At 35.4% G+C, this 17,457-nt stretch overlaps 1 protein-coding gene across 1 annotated transcript; it reads left to right on the top strand.

Annotated features, from left to right (window-relative positions):
- The first annotated feature begins 651 nt into the window (after positions 1-651).
- Positions 652-2,151, top strand: LOC139902888 (uncharacterized). Its single transcript, XM_071885556.1, has 3 exons — positions 652-1,214; positions 1,343-1,416; positions 1,727-2,151. Exons 1-3 carry the CDS (start codon positions 652-654, stop codon positions 2,149-2,151), a joined length of 1,062 nt encoding a protein of 353 aa, XP_071741657.1.
- The last annotated feature ends 15,306 nt before the right edge of the window (positions 2,152-17,457 follow it).

Raw genomic sequence — 17,457 nt, 5'->3', positions numbered from 1 at the left:
GAAATGAAAAAGCTGTTAAAGGAGTTGCCGACGATGACTGCGCAGATTGCAGGAGAGACGTTAATACTTTACTTAGCAGCATCAAAAGAAGCGATAAGTTCAGTATTGATAGCAAACAGGGGCAGGTACGCACTATAAATTAAAATATAATTATTACTTATTCAATAGACATTTAAAATTATATGTATTATGCTGTGCGAACAGGTACAAATTCCTGTATATTTTGTTATTAAAGCTTTAACAGGAAGCGAATTAAATTACCATGCGATCGGAAAACTGGTCTATGCGCTTGTGCATACGACCAGACGCTTAAGGAGATATTTCCAAGTGCATCCAATAATGGTCTTAACGGACCAACCAATAAAGCAGGTATGGAAAAAAATAAAATATTGTCAAAAGCTTAAAACTGCTTGAAAAATCCTTGCAAATTTATATTCGCTGATAATTGTTGAGCATGTGCTATACAAACCAGAAAATTCTGGTCGCATGGCCAAATGGGCTATTGAATTAGATGAGCACGAGATAAGCTTCTCACCAAGAAGTGCGGTAAAAGGGAAAGTCCTAGCAGATTATCTGGCTGAAACAGTCAGATACATCGAAATCTCGCATGAATCAAAAGAAATGCCACCTCCGCCCGAATAGCTGTGGGAAATGCACACAGATGGGGCTTGTGGTCCGGAAGGCGCAGGGGCAGGAATAGTCCTGAAAAGTCCAGAAGGAGAGGAATATACCTTTGCGCTACGTTTTAGCGTCCCTGTAACAAATAATGAAGCTGAGTATGAAGCATTACTATCTGGAATGCGAGTAGCGAAATACTTGGAGGTAAAAGAGTTGTCAGTATATGTTGATTCACAGCTAGTTGCAAATCAATTCAACTGGATATTCGAAGCACACGATGAATCAATGCAAAAGTATCTGAAACTTGTACAAGAACTTGCGTTAGACTTCGATATATTCCAGATAATGCAGGTTTCAAGAACATTGAATAATAAGGAGGATGTACTCAGTAAGATGGCAGCCTTAACATTCAGCCATTTCAAGAAAGAAATCTGGGTCGAAGAAGTGAAAGTTAAATCCATTGATACAGACGGTGTATCCGCCGTAGCCGAAGAAGATGAGCCAAGTTGGATGACACCGATAGTGGAATTTTTGAACACTGGTACATTGCCAATAGATTCAACAGAGGCAAGAAAAATTAAAATGAAAGCACCAATGTATTTGCTAGACAAAGGCATTCTATACAGAAAGTCTTTTTTGGGACCTCATTTGCGGTGTCTTAATCCAACTCAAGCATAATCAATTATTCGAGAAGTGCATGAAGGGATGTGCGCTTTGCATTCAGGGCACAAAACAGTTGTATCCAAATTAATTCGGCTTGGATACTATTGGCTGTCAATGTACAGAGATGCCGCGAAGGTAATACGCAAATGTAGGTCATGTCAGCTGTATGCACCGGTAAGCAAAGCTCCGCGACATCCAATGATACCAGTCGCGTCTCCATGGCAATTCTGCAAATGGGCAATTGATATAGTGGGACCATTCTTCGCAGGACCAGGAGGGGTAAAATTTTTGGTTGTAACCATTGATTATTTTACAAAGTGGGTAGAAGCCAAACCGCTCAAAACAATTTCAAGAAAACAAATCCGAAATTTTGTATGGGAAAACATCGTCTGCCGGTTTGGAATACCAAATGAAATAGTAAGTGACAACGGTACACAATTTGAAGGTAACCCATTCAACGATTGGTGCCAAGAGCTAAATATAAAGCAAACATTCACATCAGTTGCACACCCCCAGGCGAATGGCCAGTGCGAGGTAACAAACCGAGATATCGTGTTAGGTATCAAAGCTAGACTTGGGTTGCGCCGAAGGGGTTGGATAAATGAACTACCAAATGTGCTGTGGGCACACCGCACAAACCCAAAAGGCACGACTAATGAAACACCTTTCAGTTTGGTGTATTGGTCCGAGGCTATAATACTCGCGGAAATAAACATGCCAACTATGCGCATAGCTTCCTTCGATGAAAATAGCAATAGCGAAGAACTGCACGAAAATCTAAATTTGGTTGAAGAGCGCAGGGAAATGGCGGCAATAAAAGAAGCAATCAACAAGCAAAGAATCGCAAGCTACTATAACAAGCGCGTATAACCATTATCTTTCCAATTGGATGATTTGGTGTGGCAAAAAAATGAAGCAAGCAGAGCGGAGGACACGGGTAAACTTGGATCTAAATGGGAAGGACCATACAAGGTTATTGGCATAAGCGATACAGGGGCGTATCGGCTAGCAATTTTAGATGGAAAAGCAATAAAGCGCACCTGGCATGCGCAAACACTTATGTAATTTTCCATTTTTCATTGTAAACATGACAACTAAGTGTTGGTCAAAAGACGTTTAAAATAAATTGAATCATTCAGTTTAAGCCAATAACTTGTGTATTTTTATATTTGTTGATTACATGCCCCTAAGCTGCACAGGGACACACTCAAAGTCTCAAGTGGCATAGTTTAGTTTGGTTACTAATACTATATCTTAATGGTGAAAGTAGTAAAACATTGAATTGTTTCAAACGCTCATACACCGCGCAAGACGGAGACTTGCACAGTCTAGACTATAAATAACAAGTTTGGTTTACTTGTTTAAATAACCCGGACATTGGCATCGCCTGAAGACTCTTGAATATAGACATTGGTTTGTCTATAATACGGATAAATTACTTTCGATTGTATATGCGTAAAATACTTATAATTTTTTTTAATAAAAGTCTTGAGTATAAACTTAAAAGCATTAGTTTGCTTACTTTGTGTATAACATTGAATTGTTAGCACACGAATAAAAAGATCATGAAATGATTGAGGGGTCGCTCCCATCATGAAGTCATGTCATTTATTCTAAATAAGAGTTATTGCATGTATAAAAATTGTAAATGAGTTGTTATATCCGCCACAGTGATTTCATAAAATACAATAATTGCAGATAACCAATAGAGATATTCGATTACAATAAATCAAACCTAACAATTACAGTTGGGTAAAAAAATATAAAGTCAAACGCTTAGCATAATAGCGTGACTTGTCCAAAATATAAACTAGTATATGCTAATACAAAAATAATAAAAGGGGTGGCATTGGCTGAAACGTTGCCCTACACTAAGGAGAATATACCATCCTCGCCCGCAGCAATCAGACGCATACCCTGCTTTAAACAGAAAAGAAAAATATAATATAAGGATGCGAACCCTCCAAGGTTGCAAGGCCCATCCCTCACTAACAAAAAATTGCTACCCAAACATGGATAAACGGCATCCATTTTGGGTAGCCTAACAAGTTCAGTCGAACTTGTCATTCACAATCTCCTGAGCGGAGACGTTGGGATCATTGATTAAAAACTTCAAATGGGGAATTCGGATCTGTTGAAGTCGGGCACAAGCTTCGTCACATCTTTCTTTTGATCCATCAGAGAGCAGCTCAGCAATATTCGGAGGAATCGCGGGGGGTACATACATCTCCAGATAGATAACATTCCAGAACAGGGTACGCTCATAAGCGCGCGCAGCCACCATTACTGTGCCGAATCGCTGCTCGACCACTTTACAGTCAAGAGCATGCTGGATAATCGTCGATAGACCCTTCCGGAGAATGTCATACTCTGCCTTCACGGCATCGTGTTTCGCCCCCCACAATTCCTGGGCCGCAATCTAATCACTAAAGCTTTCGTTCAAAAAGACGACATGACTCTCTGCCCCTTTCAGCTTTGCAGATAACGATGCAATCTTAGATTCCATGAACCTCTTCTCAGCGACGTGCTGGTCTTCATCTTGCCGCCTCTTCAACATCAGGACGTTTATGCGCTCCTTTTCCTGCACATGTGCGATTACAGCAACCGCAAGTTGGGCAGTGAGCCTAGTGTTGTCCTTTTGCAATGAATTTATTTTAGCTGTTTCTGTCATTAATGGTGTTGGTGGATGGGCAAGAGCAGCAGTTTTTTGTTGCAGATGGTTCAAATCTTTGGAAAAATTAAAAAGTGTCGGCTGTGCGTCAACATACAGTTCTTCAGAGGGAGAAAGAGAAGAAAACTTCTGTATTAACTGATGCGGGGCACAAGATTGTAGAAATGAAAACTGTTCTGCAAACACTGGAAGTGGCACTTTCGTAAACTCATTAAAATTAGGGATTAATGGAGTCGAATCATCAGGATTCACGCATGCACGCTTGGCACACGAAGAAAAGTGGGATTGATGTGTGCAGCGGTGGTGTACGAAATACTATTATTTTTATTACGGAATACGATACAAATTACACAAATTTTAATTTATTTTATTTACAGATGGGATATACCTAAACCTTGCTACAACACTATAGGCAGTGTACCTAATCGTAGAGTAGTATAGTTTTTAGTAAGTCCGGTTCGTTCCACAGGGAGACGGCTTATTTTACACTATATTTTAAACAACTATATTTGTACAAAATATATATAATTATTTATAGTAATAATATATAAAAATGGGATTTACCGTTTAATGACCGGTTTGTCGATTTTATATTTTAAGTCAAACGTAAAGTAAATGACGACATTTAAATAACGATAAAATAAATAACAATAATTAAAATGACAATAAAAGTACGAGAAAATATAAAATAAAATAATTATGCTTATTTAAACTTCCGTAATTATGTTGTTTGACATTTTGATTTTAATTTATTACCCTGGGTTAATTGTCCTTTGTCCTGGTTTATTTGAAACATATCTGGTTTTGCCCATAATAGTCCATCGGTCATAATTATAAAATGCTCGTCAAATTAACCTTATTTACGAAGTCAAATATTCCAACTAATTGGGAACTTAAACTGTAACAAGGTCTTAATACTTTGTTAATGATTACGCCAGGTTATCGACTGCGTGTAATCGAAGGTTTTAATACTTTGTTAACAATTAAACCAATTACCCTTGAATGTAATCCACCCCTGTTTTAATGAGTCCATTGACTATTAATCCATCCCCGTGTCAAGTCAAATGAACAATTATTCGTATTTATAAATATCCTGCTCACCGTACCCAATCAAGCGTATGTGGTTATATATAAATATGTCAAATTATAAATCTCTATATTAAATTAACGAGATATCATTTAGTTAATATAAAGCCCATTAATAGCCCATAGTCCAATTTCCACAAGTGTCGGTCTTTTGTCCAAACCCCAATTATGGTCCAAAGCCCAATAACCCCGTCTTAATATTTAGTCCAACATCAAGATTACTTAGGCTCAAATAAGCATAATAATAACTTAAGTACGATACATAATTGAAAAGGGAGAGTTTAACTTACAATGATTATTTATCCCGTAGCTTTACACGGACAGAATTTCGACTTTAAAACCCGTAAAATAACCGTTACATTACCCAAACTAACTAATATTAAACTAAACTATATATATGTATATATATATATATATATATATACACATATATATTAAACCGAGAGAGATTGAGTATGGATGGTGCCATGGATTCGGCAGAAGCTCGTGCCTTTTATAGGCAAATTCTGATTTTGACTGCTCCGCGATCGTGGAGGTTCAGTATCCAGCTCACCAACTTTTGGCCACTAGCTTTGTCGACATAATATAATATATATATATATATATATATATATATATATATATATATATATATATATATATATATATATATATATATATATATATATATATATATATATATAATTATATATATATTATATTATATTCTTGTGCATAGTTGACTTGTACTTTTAGGTCCGTTGAGTCGTACGTTGATGCTCGGTTTATGCCTCGGTTCCGGATTTTCGAACGTCGTTTCCTACGCTTTAATATCTTGTACTTTGCGTTCCACGACTTGTACTCTTGTAATTTTTAGACGTTTCTCATCAATAAATGGAACCACTTGGATTGTATCTTGTACATTTGAGCTTTTTGGTCATTTGCATCTTCAAATCGTTGTTTCAGTCTTCTGTCTTCTTATTTATTTATTTAAACGATTACAACTAAAAACTTTACATATTGGGATGATATTGCGCCTAAATATATGTTCATTTAGAGCACTATCAAATATCCCCACACTTGAGCGTTGCTTGTCCTCAAGCAATACAGAACTAGAAATTAAATCACACTTCACTCTAATCACTTTTTTTATTCTCACACTTTATACATCAGTGAGTTTAATACGGTGGCATAAACAATGATAGTAACGATGTGGTTTACAGTCCCACATGACAATGAAAATTTAGATCCTTTAGGAAATTGAATCTTTATGAAAACTTTTGATCTTTTGAAAATTCATTCTAGCTTTTACCCTAGATAAGTTTTCCGGAATAACCCTTCACCGGTGTTTGCAACATATTTTTGTGGGTTTTGTGGGTTTCATATTTTAAAATTTTAGCTCAAAACTTGCGGTTTTGTGTCACCCACTTGCTAACCTTGTATTAGGAAAGCACACATCCAGTATACTTGTTCCGTATATTACCTTTCGGTAAACTACCGTCCGATTGTAAAGGAAAGCGATGAACAAGTAACTGTTAAGGCAATGTCTAATGACAAGCAGATGTTCATGGTCCACAACGTGTCAGATGCAATTACTATCCTTTGTAGGAGCAATAGTAAAGATCACCCTATAATTTTTCGGTCTGGCACAAGGTCCTGTCTTCGACCATGCTATGCAACCACCGTTCTTACGGTTGACACCCGATTTGGTTCAGGTGACCTAATGAATTCCAGGTGAATTCTTAGGATTTTACGTTCAATGGTAATGAACGCATTGAAAATAGGTTTTCAGAAAATAAATTGGTTTTAATTTGATCAAAATATTTTCTCGTTCAAGCTCGAGTTTAGATATCATCGAATTCCATGAGTTTGTAATTCTCAATCTTTATGGTCAATCTCAAGGATTGAGTAATATCAGGCTTAAAAGCTGTTTTTTAATCTTTAAGGAGATTATCCTTTCTAGGGGTCTAATTCATTAGTCTTATCAAGCTAATTTGCACGGCGCCCTCCCCATTTTACGAGACAGATCCTCTCATGGTTAGGATAAGTCTGACCACTTGGCGACCCTGTTTGATGCTGAGGTCCGTGGATTTCCTGCTGATTTTAGAGATGACTTTTCTAGATTTTTCGTCAACCTACAGCTGGTCTGGACGACAACTTCTTGACCTAAATCAAGAAGCGTGTGTCTTTTTTGGAAGACTTTACTTCCTTTTAATGATGGAATTGATTCATCGTGTAGATCCATCTTTTTTTCAAATATATTACAGTAAATCGGGTATAACTAATTATAATCGTCCAAAACAAAAGTAGCTGCAATAACTTTACAGAAACATGTGATAGATAGTTTTTTAATTGAATAACTTGGTACACTCACCCCACACTTGGCTTTTATTTATTTCTTTTTTGCCTTTTTATTCTCCTCTTTTCCCTTTTAAATAAATTCAAGTATTTTAGGTTGTTTCTCAATTTATGTCCTTTTCGAGGTAATGATAATTTCGCTATTAACACCTAGTTTTTATCGTTCATAAATATGTATAAACATGATTTTGAATTCATTTAGTTGAAATTTTTTCAAATTTTCACAAAATTTGGCAAATAAACCAAGTGCAAACCCGAGAGAATTTATAACCCTTCCCCACACTTGAGATCATGCAATGCCCTCATTTACATGAAATCAGACTATAATTATAAATTCATGAGGGTGACTAGTGTAGAAAAGTGATTAAAAATACCCAGTTTGTAATTACTAAGCTCGTCGAATGATAGATGGCGTGCCTCATCGTTCATTCCTTTTGTTGTTTTATCACACATGTTTTTCTTCAAAAATGGTTGCTTTTCTGAACTGTTTGCTAATTTTTAAAAATGCGTCTTTTAACCTTATCATTGTGCATGTTCATTAACGAGTTATGCACTAACCCGAACCCCTAATTTAACGTTAAGTGGGGTTAGACTTCCCCACACTTAGCTGACGACATGTGAAGTTGGTAGAATAAGTTCCATGAATTAAAATAGTGAACCAGTTATTTACATCTCGGGTGGTGTATAATATATCAATGGGTTTAAAGTTTAGACTCACCCGATCGTCACTACTTAATTCTTTTTCAAGTGTAGCTTTTAGTAAATGGATATGTTTCTCTTCTGGTTCTTGGTCAAATGGATCGTTATACACCGACATACATACTTCTATAGGGTGGACAATTCCTAACATTTCCTTCCGTTCATTTTCGGGATCAGAGGTTTCACCTCTATTACCCAATTGGGTAAAATCCGAGGTGTCATTATCTATTACAGCTCGTAGTTCATCTTCGGTAGATGACTCGTCTATTGAGAATATTGGGTTGGAAGGTTGTGGAATTGTGAATTTCGGGATCGAAGCAAATTCTTCTTCATTAACGGCCCTTATCGGTCCCACCACTTTGGTCTCGGGGGTAAAATTTTCAACGTTATCGTTTTCCTAAGAGTACCAATTTGTCACCCTTACTTCTTCTTCATTCATTGATGGATCGGTGATTTTTTCAGTTGAGGCTAATGTGTCGGTATGTTGTGAAATTGGTAAAACTGAAGAAAAAGTATCATCGGGATAATTGGTGATTTCGGAGCTCTCGAATTCATCAAAATTCGATGATATGAGATTTTCTTGCACACGACTTCTCAGATCAACAGGTGTGTAGTCTGATTGAGTTTCAGCTTACCTATTTGCAAACTCTCTCATTTGTTCATTTTGAGCGTCAAATTCTCCGAGTTTGATTTTCATATAATCTAATAAATTTTCAGACACATAATTTTCCTCGTCCTCTGGTTGTTGAGTTTGGATATATTCTTGAGAATAATCCCAATTTGAATTGTATTCCTCATAATCATTCCATTCAGGCTTTATGGGTGCATAATTTTCCATAGGAACGTAATAATAACATTCCCATGTTGTGTGATTTTCTCCACAGATTTCACAACCAGTTATTGTTTCGTTATTCGTAATCCAAGATTGACCGAACGAATTGTCATCAACACTCGTTTGAGAGTATTGATTTAATTGATTTTGCATGTCAGAAAGAGTTTCCAACATATTCTCGAAATTTTCCATAATACACTTATTACCAAATTTTAGCTACAATGTGGCGCATTTACTAATTATCCTATTAGTTATAAAACTAATAAAATTATATAAGTTATCAAATTAATAGACTTTTCTGATTTTGCCCACGTTTCGAATAACCAATAGATGCAGCAGGTAGCCAGGACCCTTTAAATCGAAAGCCCACAACTCGTCACTAACAAATCCAACTAATACTACGAACCAGAAAATTGGCGTCTATTAATTTAATCGCTTGCAATAATTTTTTCGTCGAAATTTAAAGAAAATAAAGAAAATTCTATATCCTAAAAACTAGAGCGTAGAAAGGAAAAAGAAAAAGCACGCCGAAAAATAAGAGTCGAAAAACAAAAAGTCAAAAAATAATAATAAGAAAGTAAAGCGTCAAAATTTAAAAGTCTAAAAATTAAATCTAAAAAGTTGCGCCTAAAGGTATTAAAGCTTAACAGAATTCTATATCCAAAACGGCAATAACTTAAAAGGCACTAAAATCTATAAACTGCGTCGCAAAATTCTAAAGCACCTAAATCTTAATTAAAAGAAAAAGCACTTAAGGGATTTTACGGCAAAGCCTAAAAATCTAAAAATATAAAATAACTATGGCAAAATACTAAGTTTAAAACTAATTACGAACGATAAATATACAATTTATAAAAAGAAACAAAAAATGACAAAATTACTTATTTTTATAAAAATATTATTTTTATATTATTATTTTATAAAAGTATTAATTTATATAATTGATAAAACTAATTAAAATTTAAAATACAAAATTAATTAAAACTAAAACTAACTATTATTAAATTAAACCCTAATCTTAATTAATTAATAATAATAATAATTAAACCCTAACCCTATTAAATGCTGTACGAGGATCAGGTGTCAGACCACCCTATGCGATCGCATGGGGTTTAAGCATTGAAGCCATGCGGTCGCATGGAGATGCAGGTTCAGAATGTTGCAGGCCAAAATTTTTGCAGGTTCAGTGTTTTTTTTTATTTACAAAATTAATAAAAAAGTTATATTTAAAATTATATTTTTAAGAACTAAAAATACTTTTATATATAAAATATATTTTCTTTTTATTTAAACACTTAAATAGATAAATATACATTATATATATATATATATATATATATATATATATATATATATATATATATATATATATATATATATATATTTATGTTTTTAAATTTTTTTTAACACTTATAATAAATACAAAATATTTTTAGAGATAAAAATATAGCATTTCGCCGAGTCCCCAGCAGTGGCGCCAAAAACTTGATGTATGCAGCGGTGGTGTACGAAATACTATTATTTTTATTACGGAATACGATACAAATTACAAAAGTTTTAATTTATTTTATTTACAGATGTGATATACCTAAACCTTGCTACAACACTATAGGCAGTGTACCTAATCGTAGAGTAGTATAGTTTTTAGTAAGTCCGGTTCATTCCACAGAGATACGGCTTATTTTACACTATATTTTAAACAACTATATTTGTACAAAATATATATAATTATTTATAGTAATAATATATAAAAAGGGGATTTACCGTTTAATGACCGGTTTGTCAATTTTATATTTTAAGTCAAGCGTAAAGTAAATGACGATATTTAAATAACGATAAAATAAATAACAATAATTAAAATGAAAATAAAAGTACCAGGAAATATAAAATAAAATAATTATGCTTATTTAAACTTTCGTAATCATGATGTTTGACGTTTTGATTTTAATTTATTACCCTAGGTTAATTGTCCTTTGTCCTGGTTTATTTGAAACCTATCTGGTTTTTGCCCATAATAGTCCATCGGTCATAATTATAAAATGCTCGTCAAATTAACCTTATTTACGAAGTCAAATATTCCAACTAATTGGGAACTTAAACTGTAACAAGGTTTTAATACTTTGTTAATGATTACGCCAGGTTATCGACTGCGTGTAATCGAAGGTTTTAATACTTTGTTAACAATTACACCAATTACCCTTGAATGTAATCCACCCCTGTTTTAATGAGTCCATTGACTATTAATCCATCCCCGTGTTCGGTCAAATGAACAATTTTTCGTATTTATAAATATCCCGCTCACCGTACCCAGTCAAGCGTATGTGGTTATATATAAATATGTCAAATTATAAATCTCTATATTAAATTAACGAGATATCATTTAGTTAATAAAAAGCCCATTAATAGCCCATAGTCCAATTTCCACAAGTGTCGGTCTTTTGTCCAAACCCCAATTATGGTCAAAAGCCCAATAACCCCGTCTTAATATTTAGTCCAACATCACGATTACTTAGGCTCAAATAAGCATAATAATAACTTAAGTACGATACATAATTGAAAAGGGAGAGTTTAAATTACAATGATTATTTATCGCGTAGCTTTACACGGACAGAATTTCGACTTTAAAACCCGTAAAATAACCGTTACATTACCCAAACTAACTAATATAAAACTAAACTATATTATATATATATATATATATATATATATATTAAACAAAGAGAGATTGAGTATGGATGGTGCCATGGATTCGGCAGAAGCTCGTGCCTTTTATAGGCAAATTCTGATTTTGACTGCTCCGCGATCGTGGAGGTTTTACCCTATGCAGCTCCACGATCGTGGAGGTTCAGTATCCAGCTCACCAACTTTTGGCCACTAGCTTTGTGGACATAATATATATATATATATATATATATATATATATATATATATATATATATATATATATATATATATATATATATATATATATATATATATATATATATATATATATATATATAATTTATATAATTATATATACATATTATATTATATTCTTGTGCATAGTTGACTTGTACTTTTAGGTCCGCTGAGTCGTACGTTGATGCTCGGTTTATGCCTCGGTTCTGGATTTTCGAACGTCTTTTCGTACGCTTTAATATCTTGTACTTTGCATTCCACGACTTGTACTCTTGTAATTTTTAGACGTTTCTCATCAATAAATGGAACCACTTGGATTGTATCTTGTACATTTGATCTTTTTGGTCATTTGCGTCTTCAAATCGTTGTTTTAGTCTTCTTATTTATTTATTTAAACGATTACAACTTAAATAAAGAACAATTATAACTAAAAACTTTACATATTGGGATGATATTGCGCCAAAATATATGTTCATTTGGAGCACTCCCAGGGATACACCACTTGGACCTGCAAATAAGATAAAACGGCGTTATAAAAAGTTTAAAGTCCAGTTTAAGAGCAGGTCAGATGGTCAAAATTAATACCTTCATCAGGTAACCTCTTGTGGTTACCAAGGCTTCTGGCATCGGGGGTTTGATAAAGCGAAGGTACAGTGTCGGAATGACTGGCCGGAGAATTGGTGAGATTACCAGAGTTGGTGGCAGGAACAGGTGTATATGATTCCATCTTCATCTACAAAATACAATAAATCAGAACAAAATGTACGTAAGACGTGAATATGTAACTAAGGTTACATAGTAGAACGCAACAAAAGTATAAGAGTGTGATACACACCTTTTTGCGATCGGATAAAAGATTTGACAGAGAAGATAAAAAGGGTTGAATGCCTGTAAATGGAAAAGATTGTGAGATAAAATATGCCAAAACCCTATTTATAGAGAAAATACATGGGTCAAAAAGTAACAAGGGTGTAATCACAACTGTACACGTATAACAATATTAAGCTTAACACTTTGTTAAGATGCCCGGTGCACGTTAGCATTAACAGACAGTTGCATAATTACAATGATTACCTTTTCAGTAAACAGTGACAGTTGTCACCTCAGGTGCAGGAAATGCAGCCGAAAAGACAGTTTAGTAACTGCACGCATACATTGCATTTAATGCTAATACAGTATGCGGTTACGCATATATATATATTTAAATAATCTTATGCACTATCCGGTTACACTTGAGATCCAACTAGGTATTCTAACAAAAATATTAAGCATGTTAATTCGGTTCAAGGAGTTTTTATGGTTCATTATGTGTATAAGTTTTCTTACTAGTTCGACATCATACACTATTTTTCATTGTATATAACATCGAACTGGGGGGACTTAATGATACGCACATCCGCATGACTATGCGGATTACGCATCCAACGCCCTGAACCGCACACTAATTACCATGAAAAGACATATGGCACGGGTATAGTCGCACTCTATGCGCATATACCATCTGATGTGAGTTTCGTATACTTACATAAGGGTCCAGTACATTCTAGATGAATGTACGGTATAATTAATTTAGATTCTTTTCCTTAAATAACAAAAGTTAGTTGGGATAAGATCGCATTTAATTAGGGAAGAGATCCTGTCGAAACCCTAATTCATGAGCCTATAAATACATAGCTCATAAACCCTAAAAATATTATTCGGTTACTCATACGTAACATAGCATACACATTATCGTACGGACAAGCTTCATATGATCTCACACATAAAGAGTTTCAGGTATGTCTTGAACTATAAAACCTTCATGTCTTTGGGCCACTCAATCCCGTATGCTGGATTGTTGGTGGACTCTCAAATCGGCCACCCTGTCGGAATCGAAACGATACCGATGTGGGTTATCCACGACTAAGTGTCAGAGGTTCGAATATTGTTAGTCCTTAAACCCTATCATGCACTCAAGCGTAAGTTTACCTTGACCTCGTGAAAATATGCTTGGTCATGAATCTATCACTAATCTTCATGGAATTGGAGTTAGAAGCATGGATCTGAGCTTTATATTGATGGAATCATGATTGGAACGTAGTTAGGATTCCAAAACAGCCCTAAGTTGCAGCTCTCCTCAACAATAACACCTAAATTTGTATTTATAGTTGGCTGAAATTTCTGGGGTTGAATCAGCGAGGTGCGCCGCACCTGCTTTAAGGTGAGCCGCACCTTAAAGCATGAAATTTATTGGTGCGCCGCACCTTCATTATGGCGAGCCGCACCTTAAAGCATGAAATGCTTCTGATTTTGATTTTTTCATTTTTAGTGTTAAGGTGAGCCATACCTTACCTCTGGTGATCCGTACCTTGCCTCTAGTGAGCCGTACCTTAACACCGATTTCAGCACTTTTCTCCATTTTCGATTCAAACTTCACTTGATTTCTTTTTAGGCTCAAGTCTCGATTCCTTTGCATAAATTTAGACTTTTGGAATATTTTTGCCTTGAACCATAAACACAACAACAAATCATCACTTCCGATCATTAAACTCTTCAAAACCCAACAAAACGAGAAAGATATTGCGAAGATAAATATGTATAATTCGAGCAATATCAGTCATGAAGTGCTCCTAGCACTTGACCATAAGTTTTATTTTAGTGAGTTTGAGACCAAATCACTAGCTATTAGTGATTTGGGGTATTTAGGGTCTTTTTTGACCCAGTTGGTGGTTTGGGTGCAATTTGGGTCAAATTTGCACTTGGGGACTTTTGGGTCAAGCTACTAGTGTTATAGCTTGATGTTGTGATCTATGCTAGGTGACTTGCTCATGCATCAAGCTTGAAGTCCTAGCTCGGTTGTTGACTCATGTAAGTGATCAAGGTAAGTGGAGTATTTATATGCGTGTATATATAAATTGTTTGCTTGCGGGGTGTAGTGGTGAGTACTATCCAGTCGTAAAGGATTTACTCTTTGTTGGCTACTGGGTGCATAGTGGTGAGTGAAGTCTTTTATGACTCGCTCTTTGTTGGCCACATTGCGGTAGGAGAAAGTTGTGAGTGAAGTCTTATGACTTGCTCTTTGTTAACCACATTTCGTTTGGGGAAAGTGGTGAGTGTGACTACTTAGAAGTCCACTCTTTGTTGGCCACTTGTAAAGATGTGGTAAGTGTCAATATTGGGAACACTTTTTGTTGGCCACATTTGAGTGTATATGGTAGTGCCATTCGGGAGGCGCTTTTTTGGCCATATACACGGGTTGTTGGTGCTATTCATTTGATGACTAGCACATTTGGGTATGGTTAACCATATTGCGTTCATATGTTGTTTATTAGTAGTGTAGCTTGTTATATTATTTTCTTATGCGATCAACATGCTAGCTTATACTCGATTGTGTTTATATGCGTTAGTGATGTTATCTTGTATGCGGGTATGTGTAAGTTGCGCAAGTAAGTGGTTTATGTATGTATGCATATAAGTATTGCACTCACTAAGCATTGTAGCTTACTCCCTCGTTGTTTATATTTTTATAGATTGTGGCACATCGAAGGAAAAGGTAAGGGTTTGGCCTAGCTTGCATGTGGTGGATTTTGGAAGGCGCTTTTAGTAATGGTCCTGACGGTCATGCTCACTAATGGGATGTTTTGGTTAAACATTTATTAAATTAGTGGGACTTGAGTTCCAATGATGTAAACTCGTAACATGTTGTGTTTTGAAACTTATGTTTAACATTTGAGTAATCAATGATGACCCAAAACTTGTGATGTTGTGAATATTGTTAATGGTATAAAAAAAGGTATGTCGCATTTTTTTTACAAATTGAATTAGAAATTGATTTGGGATCTTTTCAAGTGGTATCAGAGCATGACCTAAGGGATCTATGTTGCCTTGGCATGAGAGCCTAGACTTAGGTTGAATGGACGTTTTATGCATGACTTGTCGGGTTACGGGACCACAAAATTGTTGTAGGCACTTTAGTGCTTCTGGTTGTTTGTTTAAGGGCATTCGATTAACATCAAGTGAGATGGTCATTGTATCAAGGAGTTTGATAGGATGCGCAAGTGTATTAATGATTGGCCACCATTAGTATGGTTACACGTTGTGTCAAGCGAATGAAGTACGACGAGCGTCGAGCAAGATGGGGTTGTTAAGTGTTTTGGCATGCCTTTTATTGCGATCTAATCTATTTTAAATTATAGAATGAGGACACGAAGCGAGATGGATCAGGAGGGTCCCAGTCATGAGGATGAAAATAATGATGATGATCTTACGGCCAAGATTGTGGCTGCGCTTGAGAGTTATTCCTCGGTCTTTACCGGGAAGGTCAAAGAGGTTCTTCAAGAGACAATTGAGGAACAAATAATCGATCTCATTCGAGATCAAATGAGTGTGGTGTTAAGGGAAGAGTTTGATAAGAGGTTTTCAAAGTCTCAAGGTGAAGAGGGTGTTGAAGAGGGACCGCTCAATCTTTGGGTTCCCGACAATAGTGGGTTTAGTTACAAAGACTTTAAGTTCGCTAAGCCGCTACTATTCGATGGGAGTCTCGTCCCTCTAAAAGCACTAGGTGGATTTCGGATATGGAAGGTTATTTCCGGGTGTGTTAATGGCCACCCAATAAAAAGACGAGGCTTGCTACGAGGCTAATGAAGGGTACGACAAAGATGTGGTTGGATGATAAGATCCTTATGATGGGTAAAGAAACGTTTGTTAGTTTATCTTGGGATGAATCCAAGACAGAGTTTTTCAAGGAGTATCGCACTCAAGCCGATCTCACTCAAATTCAAAAGGAGTTACGAAATTTGCGTTAAGGGTCTATGGACCTAAACACTCTTAAGGCTACTTTTCTTGCTAAGGTGCGGTTGCCCTGAATATCAAGGGAACGACCGCATGTTGATGGAGGATTTTCATAAAGCCTTGAATGATGACTTCCGGGCGAAGATTAGCCTTGGTCATGTTAAGACCTTTGCCGAATTGTTTGATGTGGCGAAAGGCTTCGAACCCGATGACCTGAAAGTTAATGATGTTACTACAAGCAAACGATAGTTTGCGGCAAGTAGTGCCCCGAGTAAGAAGGCTAAGACTGGGTTCGAAAGTGTGGGAAGTGTGATGAAGAGAGGTTCTGGGGGCTATGTGTAATGACCCGCACTTTTTCGATCGTTCTATACTTATAAGATTAATATTTACATAAATTAAACCTTACCAACATGATAAGCAATCCAAATTGTTGAGAATTATGTTTTGAAAAGAGTTTTACACAACGTTTGACTGTCTAGTTGACCGATGATATCAAGAACTATATAACATATGATAATTATACGTTTGTGTATATATATGTATATATACATATTTAACATGATCTAAGAATGTTGTAATATCTCATTTTGTATTAATAACAATAAGTTAAAAGTATATTTTGAAACTACTAGCTTAAGTTTTCAAAACGATAACCATACGTAACGTTATTTGACATAAATACTTATGACCTATAATGTTTATACATATATCGTATATGTAATGTATTTAATCACTTTTTAAGGACTTAAATACATAAAACAATATAAGTGTATTCACAAAATATAGCTATATTTGAATTCTCGTTCCGTTTTCACAAGATTTCTATACGTATATCTAGAGTACATGTACCCGTATCATACCTAGCTTTTATACGTATTTA

The sequence above is a fragment of the Rutidosis leptorrhynchoides genome, chromosome 1, assembly GCF_046630445.1.
Source record: "Rutidosis leptorrhynchoides isolate AG116_Rl617_1_P2 chromosome 1, CSIRO_AGI_Rlap_v1, whole genome shotgun sequence".
NCBI classification, from domain to species: Eukaryota; Viridiplantae; Streptophyta; class Magnoliopsida; order Asterales; family Asteraceae; genus Rutidosis; species Rutidosis leptorrhynchoides.
This window is presented reverse-complemented; position numbering and strand designations above follow the sequence as displayed.